Genomic DNA, 10,930 nt, shown 5'->3' on the forward strand with positions numbered 1-10,930 from the left:
ATTTAATAAAGCAGCCTGGTTACCTCTTACAATGTACAAAGACGGGTTGAAACATTATTGAAGACAGGTATAAATTTTATATAAACAGGTATAAATGTTATGGCTAATGTGAAAAGAGATTAATAAATGACTTTGTACTGACTGACTGACTGACACACTGACTCTTTCTCTCCTAAGATGTGCGACAGGAGAGCAGTGGCAGGAGATCATGCTGGCAGCACTGCCAGGCAGACGGTGTGACCCAGAGTCAGACTTTGAGCCGGGAGAGGAGTACAGCTGTGGCAGCAACCTGGCCTACCTCTACTTCATTAGCTTCTTCGCTCTCTGCGCCTTTCTGGTGAGAGAAAGCGCACAAGCGAGAGAAAGATAGAGAGATTAATGTAGTATATATATATATATATATATATATATATATATATATATATATATATATATATATAATAAGTTGTAAATAGCTCATGTAGATGTCTCTCATGTCCTTCTCAGATCATTAACTTGTTCATTGCCGTTATCATGGACAACTTTGAGTATCTGACCAGAGACTGGACTGTGCTGGGCACTCACCATCTGGATGAGTTTAAGAGAGTGTGGTCAGACTATGATCCAGAAGCCACGTAAGAGAAACCTGTTTGACAGTCCAAACATACGTTCAGTAAGGGTTGTCCTAATAGCAGAATTTAGATTCTGACAGAGACTAACAGTAGTGTCACAGTGATAGTGAAATATACTATGGCAACAACTAAAAAGCACTCAGCATTGTATAAACATCAAATGACTGAACACAAAACTATTGTCCTATTTATCTTCACCAACTGTAAAATAAATGAGAGTATTTAACTTTTGAAATATATGCTAAATTACAGCACATCAACACATCAAATTATTTGGTATTGTGCATTATTTGGTAACTGCTTGGTTTAGTTTGATCTTGTGGAGTCCCACAGGGTTCTATATTGGGGCCTATGAAACTGATGTTAATTATGACAGCAGTGTAGTTCTGTGAGTGAAGATGTGAAGTGGGTGCTTGCATACAGAGTCTAATGTGTTAATTACTGTAATTAGAACTAAGCTTAAATATTTGAATTGCTGAACAATATGATATCATTTCTACATCATATTACAGCATATGCTTTGACACACACACACACACATGCAAAGATATTATTATTGTAAATGTTTATGTTTGTTGCAGGGGACGAATAAAGCACCTGGATGTTGTGACTTTGTTGCGTAGAATTCAGCCACCACTGGGCTTTGGCAAACTCTGTCCCCATCGGGTGGCCTGCAGGGTAAGCAGTAGTGCCTACATACAGTGCTGTGTGACAAGACTGTGGACCATAATGCAAAAAAACCTGCAGCTTTGTGTAGGACTGTAGTTTACGTTGTACAAATGGGTTAACCAGTGTGTGGACCAAAGCTGCAGTTGTGTGAGAGACGCAGCAAGCAGCTGACACACTCACTCTGTCAACAGTATTTAACTCCCAGTGTCCTCCTCCTGCCTCAGCAATCCTATTACAATCTCTCTCTCTCTCTCTCTCTCTCTCTCTCTCTCTCTCCATCCCATAATTCCTGCAGAGGCTGGTTGCTATGAACGTGCCGCTTCATCCTGATGGCACGGTGTCCTTCAACGCCACCTTGTTCGCTCTCGTCAGGAATTCACTCAAGATTAAAACTGAAGGTCAGCATGCACAGCGGCATAGCACTTCCTATTTGCATGCAAACCTTCAAAATGCTCACCTTTTCACTGCACATAAACATGGTTTAAAACTACAAAATCAATAACAACACATTAAAAGTAATGTGACACAGCTGATAAACCAAAATCAAGAACATTAATCTTTAATGGTGAATGACCTTGGTTTTGTGTGATTGATTTAAGCGCCTAATTGAATTTGCGCTCGGTTTTAATGCACACTCTCCCTCAGGACCGATTGACCAGGAAAATGAAGAGCTGAGAGCCATTATTAAGAAGATTTGGAAGCGCACCAAGCCTAAGCTCTTAGAAGAAGTCATACCACCCCCTGCAGGTACAAAGAAACTACACTACATATTGTGCACCAGCTTAGTACCACATTCACCACATTCTCAATCCACATCATAAATAATTATAGATTTCATATATTTTATTATAAATATTTCTCTATTGATTCTCACACAGAATAATGTTTTAATGAATAGTTTATATTCATAAATTTGATGGCAGACAGTGATCCATTCTCTGCTGGGTTTAAACTCTGATTGCTCAGATCCCACTCAGTTCTGACTGCATAAAAAGTAAACCTTTCTTTTCTTAGATTTTATGCATATAATGGCATTTTGTGTTATGATAGTTTCCTTAAAAAAACATAGAGTATCGCAATATGTGGGGTTTTGGGGGGAGGAACATGCCTGAAGCCATTCCTCCCTAATGTAACGTCCTATAAATTCCATCTCTGCCTTATCCATGTGTCAATGACTATGTCTGCGCAACCCTCCACCACCCCGCCACCTCCCCTTCAACCCTGTCATCTATCATTCCTGGCTCAACACATCAGAAGGGGGGACTTGGCCACAAAGAAAAGCCACCCAAACAAAGTTTTCACCTCTCTTTCACAGTCTTCTCCCTTAAGCTAAAGGCATGATCCGATCTAGCAATATTGCAGTATATTGAATTGTAACCCCTGTATCACAATACGCATCGTATCTCTAGGTACACGCCAGTATACAGCCCAACTACAAATACCATGATTGTGGTGTTTTTGCACATTTCTCCCGTTTGTCATTTCTTTATGTCTATATTGTCTTATCCTTCTTTCTTCTAGGAGATGAAGTGACTGCTGGAAAGTTCTATGCCAGCTTCCTCATCCAGGATTACTTCAAGAAGTACCGTAAAAGGAAGGAGAAGGAGAAGAAGAAGAAGGGAAAGGACAAGTCAGCCTCACTGCAGGTGCACAGTGTGCTCTGTCTGCTTTTGGCCCAGAGTGGTAGACTGAGGCTAGTGCTAGTACACTGTATACAGTGGCATGCAAATATTTAGGCCCCCTTGGTCAAAGTGTTTGTTAATGTGAATAATTAAGTAAGTAGAAGATGAAAAATTAAAGGGGCACCACGTTCACCTGTTCCTTTTTGAGAGATTTGAGCTCTTAAATAAGTCTCAGACCTTTATTAGTTTGTTAAGACTATGACTTGTTCACAGTTATCATTAGGAAAGGCCTGGGGCTGCACTTTTAGCATTCTGAAAAGTGAAAAAAAGATGCCTACTTAGCAGGAGAAGGCTGTAAGTTTTTATGTAAGGCTGATTTTATTTTTAACAATGACTCTTAACAGGAACAACATTAGCAGGAACAGGAACAGAGGTCAAGTTTTAGAGAACTATCCAACACCCCCCCCCCCCCTCCCAAAAGACGTCCAGGAAGAGTTAACAGGTTCTAACAGAACTGTCTGTCATGTTTGGAGAAAAAATAGTGAAGAATTTAATCAGAACAATACCTTTTCGGATCATAAATATGCGTTTCAGCCAGCAGAACAGGGAACATTTCACTGGTTAGAAGTTAGAAGTAAAGAAAAAGCTGATCTTGGTTAACTATAATATATTTATATATTATATTATATATTTATAATATAATATATAAATGACTACAGGTCCTATTCAGGTGTAAAACTGCTTGAGGTTTTCTTGTTCTATTATATGCTTCATTCTGCTGCTGCTGCAGGCTGGGCTGCGGACCCTTCAGGATCTGGCCCCGGAGATGCGTCTGGCCATGGAGATGGAGGAAGGTCAGGAGGAGGGGTATGAGGGTGAGCTGATGGAAGAGGAGGAGTTCTTTAGGGTGAGTTGCATTTTTCAGTGCTTGCATTTTCTCCACTATTTCATTTGACTTAATGTAGATTTGAATGTTAGATGAAGTATCAGTGATTATGGTAGCGCATTGCAAAGTAGTCCCACAGTTTACAGATATATGGTTTCCATGTGGCAACAGATTTTGTGCCCTATAGGAATTATTCCTGTGATTTCTTTCTGTCTGCTGTAGAGTGACAGTGTGTTCAGCGATGCAGCGTCAATGTCCACCCCAGGGGGCACACCTTTGCCCATGCATCTGGACGAGGTGATGGTCAGCATGGAGCCGTCGCCCAGATTCCCACACGGGACCCTGATGCTGGAGGAGGCTCTGGACGACTCACGGCCGGCCTCCGCTCTCTCCAATAATGAGGTGGTGATGCAGCAGCCTTTGAGGCGCTCACCCCTGCCCAGAAGGTGGGCCGCCAGTCACTACAAAATCAACTCACTCTGGGCACTAAATATCGGCTCAAGGCAAGCACAGTAAATATGAGGACAAACGAAGGAGCAGAGGCATTGGGATTAGAGGCTAGCATTCAAAATTAGCTGCTGCTAACTTAAATTTGCATCATTTTGCTTTGCGAAACAAATATATTATCCAGAAATACTGATGTTGCTAATAAATAAGGCAAACCAGTGGGAACCAGTTAGCATTTTCCAACAAGGTCATGCTAGCTGCAGATCCAGGCTGGCTTTTTTGTTGTTGTTAGTAATGTCAGCATTTTTGGGTGATGTATTTCTTTAAAGCTGTGATTTGTGTCTGAAAGCTGTTTTGTTTGATGGGAAATTTTGGCAAAGAAACCAGATCTTGTCATTTCTATAATTTACAATATCTGGCAATGTGCACCATGTAAAGGTTCTAAACACTATCGGCCTCTCAGAAGCACTTTACAGCTTTAAGAACACCTTAAGTAAAACTAAACCAGCTGGGCAATTTTTGGGCAATATTGGACACAACTGAGTATTAAAATTGTATAAAAGCTTTTAATTGCTGTAATGAGCAGCTATGTCAGGTAGAATCAGAGATTATTGCAATACTTGCACAGGATGCTACTAGATCTGCTACTTAGACACAAAACAAATGTACGGTGGTAACTTGGGCTGTGGAAAATCTTCAACATTTTCTATGTATTATGCATAAGAAAACGTTTTGAAGAGAATTTGGGAAATTTAGTGGTATTGAATGTCACTGAACATTTACGAATATAGTGTAAATATGCTGCACTACCAAGATGCCACCATTTGCCTTTTTAAATTGTTACTAAAGTGACTTTTTCTTTGGGAGCAGTGTGAAAGAGTTTTCTTCTTTTTTTTGTATAAATTTACCTTGATATACACTGTGTGGGCAAAAGTTTTGGGACACCTACACATTACACATATAAGAGCGGTGATGACTTTTATGCACTATGCTCTGTAATTTTACGTGGTCTTACACTTTGTGGTTGAGTTGCTGTGGTTGATAACAGGTCTACATTATAATAATACCACTCACAGTTGATGATGGAATATGTAGGAGGGAAGCAATTTTACAATGGTGGCATCCTACTACAAAACAGTACCACGTTGGAATTCAGCAAGCTCTTTGGAACGAACCATTATTTTACAAATGGCTGAATGGCTAGGTACTTTAAACATTTTATACACCTGTGGTAACTGGACTGAATGAAACACTTAAATGCAGTGATTGGGAGATGTGTCCCAATACATTTGCCCATTTCATGTACTTTCAAGGTTATTTTTACTGCACCAGTTAAGCCTATTTTACATTCCTATTATCGCTATAAGGGTACGGACATATGGCATTTAAAAAATTAAAGTAGCAATAATTCAGTTTTAATTATGTTCACACAGTGTTTTACATTCTTTACAAAGACTCAATGATGAGTAAGACTGAGCTTAAATAGATTTGAAATATTTTATGTTTATTTGCCAAGTGGCATAGTGCAGAAATCCAGGTCTAGAGCTCTTTACTGATCACACTGATGTCATATTGACGGCAAAATATTAATATTTTTAGGAAAAATGTTTTAGGAAGTTTAGTTTAGTTTAGTGCATTTATCTTTAAACCGCCTCTAACCCGTCATCAAATGTCATTACTATCGTTTTTTGTTGGTAATGATGTGTTGCGATGATGACAATTACTACTATTTTCAGGAATAAATACTCTGGGTCATAGTTTCAAACAGTTGCAAATACTACTCAACAGCTAGTGCAAGATGCACGTTTAAAAAACATATAACTTAATGTGAAAATTCAATTTATTATCGAAATGTATGTATATGTATATGTACATACATCATTGTTTTAAACATCATGATTTTGCAAATTTTTTTTGGTGGGGCAATAAATCATAATATAGAATAAGTCCTAGATTGTATAAGTATTTCTAATATGAATTTATGACCCCAGAACATAAAAGTTCATCTAATTGAAGAATCATCCATATGTCTCTGACTAATCTTTAAGATCAATATCCTACATTTGTCAAATTTTTTTTCCAAGGTACCAGAACCATTTTCCACTAAGTCGTTGTTGACCATTGACTTGATGGGCTTTCCGGTGTTGGGCCTAATTCAAAATAAAATCCAGGCCATAATAATCCGTATAACTCTAATTTAAGAGGGCGGAGCTAAACTGCTATAGGCTGAACAGGTGGGTAAAGGTGGGAACTGTGAACTGGACTCTGGATGAGAGCTTTAGAAATGTTTACATACAGCATACAACTTTATTTTTCCATTTCAAACATTCCGTTTTTATCATATGGGCCCTTTAAAATGAATTTGAATGTTATGCTAAAATTATGTTGGCCATGTAGAAGGGAGGTGCTAGGTTTGATGGGCCAAACATTTATTATTGTTATAACAGCGGTTAAAAACAACAGTGAATATTTGTTGAGCAATATGCCCCTGCTATGAACAAGCTCAGGCTATAATGAACTAGCTCAGGCTAGCTTGCTTTGTGAAATCCCCCCTCAAAATGTTAAACAAACATTTAAACAAAGAATACTCCCATAAACTGCCCTGATAAGTCACAAGTGGTTTAAATGCTGTATTCCTGTACAGATATTTGTGAAATCCTGTTAAAGTTTTGTTTGTCCCATAAAGATTCAAGGTTAAAGTACCTTAAGACATAAAAAACATTGGCGGTATTACCCTTCAAGGTTTGATCACCGCTGAAGAGAATGTGTCCTGACGTGTTCCTCACCTATCTTTCACTTCTGGTTTATATCTCTTATGTCTCCACCCAATCCAGGGGCCTCAACCTCGGTTTCTGGTGGGCCGCCGCTCCGCAGAAATTAGTTTTTTACCTCGCCTGACATCCTGACATTCAGTTCAATGAAGGCTTTGCTGATTAGTTGATGAGCTGATTCAGGAGTGTTTAATGAGGTAGAAAGCTGAACTCTGCAGCGCTTTGGCCCACCCAGAACTGGAGTCTGACATGTGTGACTTAACCTGTGCCCTTTAGACCATCCAGTGCTGAGGTCCCGCCTCCTACGGATGAAGTGGCACATGGTGGAGCAGTTGTTGGAGGAGGAGGTGTTGTAGGAGGAGAAGGAGTTGTCGGAGGAGGAGCAGGAGGAGTTGTCGGAGGAGCAGGGCCGGTGTCAGGAGGAGAAGCAGCAGTGACGAGTGCAGCCGAACAGACTCATGTGAACCTGCAGGAGACTGAGGGTACAGTGCCACATGATAGGTGAGGAACGCTGTCAGTCAGAGATTGACAAATTAAACAGCTTATTTAAAATAAGTACGCATTCGAGACCCTATATTTCTAATTGCTCTGCCCGTAAGCTTTTGATTTGTAGCTCCGGCTGCTAGATTTGGACAAGCACATCCATTTTTTTAACTGGACCACTGAAATGTTTTAGTGTCGCTACATAAAGTTGAGTTTTAAAATGCTACTCTACTGAGGTGGACCATGCTCGGCATTAAAGGCAGCGACAATCTTGCCACTAACGTTTACTTGTTCTAACATTCTCCTATGTGTAAACCCTCTCTTCCACAGACAGTGGTCCCGAGAACAAACACCCTCTCCTGTCCCCAGTGTCGCCAATGGCAGTGTGGCCCCAGCACAGCCAGCTAACGTTGCCCCAGCCAGCAATGGTTACCAGGGCAACGGGCAACCGGTAAATGGCTACAACGGGAGTGCCTACCCTGGAAATGGCTACAACGGGAGTGCTTACCCTGGAAATGGCTACAATGGCAACCCTTACCCTGGAAATGGCTACAATGAGAATGCTTACTCTGCAAACGGTTACAATGGGAATGCTTACCAAAGCAGTAATTACTCTGGGAATGGTTACTCCAGCAACGGTTACAGTGCCAGTGGACACAGTGCTAACGGTTACAATAGCAATGGACAAAATGGTAAAGGCTATCCAGTTCAACGACGCCTCCTTCCTCCAACTCCTTTAGGTGAAAAAGTTCTTTATTTTTATCGCAGAAATTCACTGACAGTCAATAAACATCTCCTATACACTCCAGTTGATGTTGTCAGTCACCTAACAATCACTTGACTGCCACTAAAACTCTCCATCTTCTTTGACTGTGTTTAGGACGGAAGCCAAATTTTACCATCCAGTGTTTGAGGAGACAGGATAGCATGGATGACATACCTATTCCTGGCACTTACCACCAGAACTCCCCTCCTTGCAGAACACAAGCACAGGTAATGCTCCAGCTGCCTAGGCATTTATTTTAGACATTTCATAGATTTATTATATATAATATATTATTTAATTAATTAGAGATGTGGAGTAGTATCATATTTTTTATAATTTAGAACTTTCTAAACCTTTATAATTAAAGGCAGATTTATGACTCATTATGTATTCCATTAGCAGCCAAAATGCCCATGCTTTAACACTGCCTCCACCATGTTTAACAGATATGGTAAGGCATGGAATCATGAACCCTTCCCTTCCTTCTTCATACTCTTTTCATCACTCTAGTACAAGTTAATCTTGGTTCCCATCTTTCTGGTACACCTTGGTTTCATTTGTACAACGAATCCTCTACCACCTTTTTTTTTTTAGATATCTCATAGCAAAGCTCCTGTGAAATTGGAGGAACTATGTAAAAAAGGCTGTAAATTCCTAGATGTATGCAATATTTTTGTTAAACCCCCTGAATTAGCTCAAATCTGAAGGTTACATTTTAAAGTTAAATCCATTGTAGTAGTGTACAGAGACACACTTAAAGTAATTTAATTATTTGTAATAATATTATTAATGCATCATAATATGTCAACATAATGCTCTATTAACGCCAGTGTAACACCTTATACAGACTCAAAACAGTTACGACTCCCGGCGAAGCAGTATATCCTCCGCGGCCTCGTCAGCCTCCTGGGCGAACAGCCAGGCGAAAAAGGGCCGTCTGCTCTATGCCCCACTAATCCTGATGGACGAGGTGGGGGGCACTCAGCCCATGTGGGGTGCCACTGATGGCAGCTCCAGCCTGCCGGCCTCAGCCCGGGTTGGATGGAACGCAGGTCAAGGTGTCCCAGTGTCCCAGCAGCAGCGGGCATACACCACACTGAGGGTGCCCTCCCAGCACAGCCCGGGCTATGTGGAGAAGGGGAGTGCTGACAGCCTTGTGGAATCGGTCAGTACAGTTTAGAGAAAAATCCCTTTATTGCAAAGGTACACGATCAGCCAAGACCTGATTGGTGTCCAAAAACCTCATTAGGAAGCCTTGGGGACTGGGTACTAGACTATCTTGTTCATAGTACCCAGGTATCTAAGAAAATGTTACATTTGCGCTACACTATATGTCCCAAATTTTATGGACACCTCTTTTTGATGAATGCATTCAGCTACCAACAAGTTGCATGGCTAGTCACTGTAGAGGGCTATAAAGCCTCCCAGCATTGAGCTGTGGAGCAGTGGAACTGTGTTCTTTTTGGGATGAGTTGAGGAGTTGGGAATGAGGTGGAGTGGTGATCATTCAACATCCTGACCTCACTAATGCTCCTCTCGCTGAATACAATAAAATCCTCACAGCAGTGCTCTAAAATCTAGTAAAAAGCCTTCCATAGACAGTAGAGACAGTTACTCTAACAAAAGCAGGAAAACGTTTTTTTATTTAGCCTTGATTTCAGAAGAAACAATGACTAAGAAGGTGTCCCGACACTTTTGTCCAAATTCAAGGCTAATCTATCTAAGTATTAGAAGCTTACAGCCAACAGTTAGCATTGCACAGCTACATGTCTACATAACAATGTGTGCCTCAAGTCAAGTAATCTCCAACAGACTTGCTGTTGAGGTTAAGACATTGTATGGCATATATCTGCTATTTATTAAAATAGCTGTAGCAGCCACCTTTTGATAAATTGCTAATTGCTAAAGCTTCCATTTTTAGTAGTGTTAGCATCATAGCATCTAGTGCAAAACTATAAAAGCAAACTTTAAACACTAATCATAACCTGGCTGTGATTTACTGCATTTGACAGAAATTTGAGGATTTGAGAATTATAAAATTTGTCAATATTGGTTTACATTTTGGTGTAATTTGGTTTTCCAGGTGTTTATTTCCACATCAACTGTTACTGGTGCAGTTATCAGCACATTCTAGTGGAATAACTTGAATAAACTGTTAAAGAAAGTATTCTTATGCCTGTGTTTATCTTCCTGTTGTCTTCTTCTCCCAATATCTACTCAGATCCTGATATCTGAGGGCTTGGGTGTCTACGCCAAGGATCGGAAATTCGTAGACTTTGCAAAGCGAGAGATTGCCGATGCGTGTCACATGACCTTGGACGAGATGGAGACGGCCGCGACTGACTTGCTCAGCCGAGGAACATCGGGGCAGCCAGCTGGACGCTTTGAGGAAGACCTGTCTGATGAGATGAACTGTGTGATTTCATACTGAGGGCTTTCAGTTCAGTTCAGAGAGAAAACACTTGAAAGAGGGGGTCAGAGGCATATTAAGCACTACTGGAGCTGGATTCCTTTTACTACAGGAGGTTCTAAGTCATATATCATAGATATGACTGGCTGATTCATGGGAGATGAAGTGTCTGTGCTAAGACCTGTTTATTCCTTCAAATTCCCAACAATAGCATGGATTATAACATTAATAACACAATGCATATCTGAAGAAGATTAGTTTTATG

At 40.4% G+C, this 10,930-nt stretch overlaps 1 protein-coding gene across 1 annotated transcript in view; it reads left to right on the plus strand.

The window, feature by feature from the left end:
- The window catches only part of cacna1fa (calcium channel, voltage-dependent, L type, alpha 1F subunit a), a 31,901-nt gene extending 21,215 nt beyond the window's left edge, over positions 1 to 10,686 (plus strand). The window contains exons 35-47 of the mRNA XM_072682342.1: positions 178 to 337; positions 487 to 614; positions 1,193 to 1,289; positions 1,576 to 1,678; positions 1,926 to 2,027; positions 2,802 to 2,926; positions 3,693 to 3,809; positions 4,011 to 4,291; positions 7,283 to 7,507; positions 7,820 to 8,229; positions 8,370 to 8,482; positions 9,103 to 9,420; positions 10,477 to 10,686. Coding sequence (XP_072538443.1) covers positions 178 to 337; positions 487 to 614; positions 1,193 to 1,289; positions 1,576 to 1,678; positions 1,926 to 2,027; positions 2,802 to 2,926; positions 3,693 to 3,809; positions 4,011 to 4,291; positions 7,283 to 7,507; positions 7,820 to 8,229; positions 8,370 to 8,482; positions 9,103 to 9,420; positions 10,477 to 10,686 — 2,389 coding nt within the window. The remainder of the gene's footprint in view (positions 1 to 177; positions 338 to 486; positions 615 to 1,192; positions 1,290 to 1,575; positions 1,679 to 1,925; positions 2,028 to 2,801; positions 2,927 to 3,692; positions 3,810 to 4,010; positions 4,292 to 7,282; positions 7,508 to 7,819; positions 8,230 to 8,369; positions 8,483 to 9,102; positions 9,421 to 10,476) is intronic.
- Positions 10,687 to 10,930: the final 244 nt, after the last annotated feature.

The sequence above is a fragment of the Salminus brasiliensis genome, chromosome 6 (assembly GCF_030463535.1).
Source record: "Salminus brasiliensis chromosome 6, fSalBra1.hap2, whole genome shotgun sequence".
In the NCBI taxonomy this organism is placed as follows: Eukaryota; Metazoa; Chordata; class Actinopteri; order Characiformes; family Bryconidae; genus Salminus; species Salminus brasiliensis.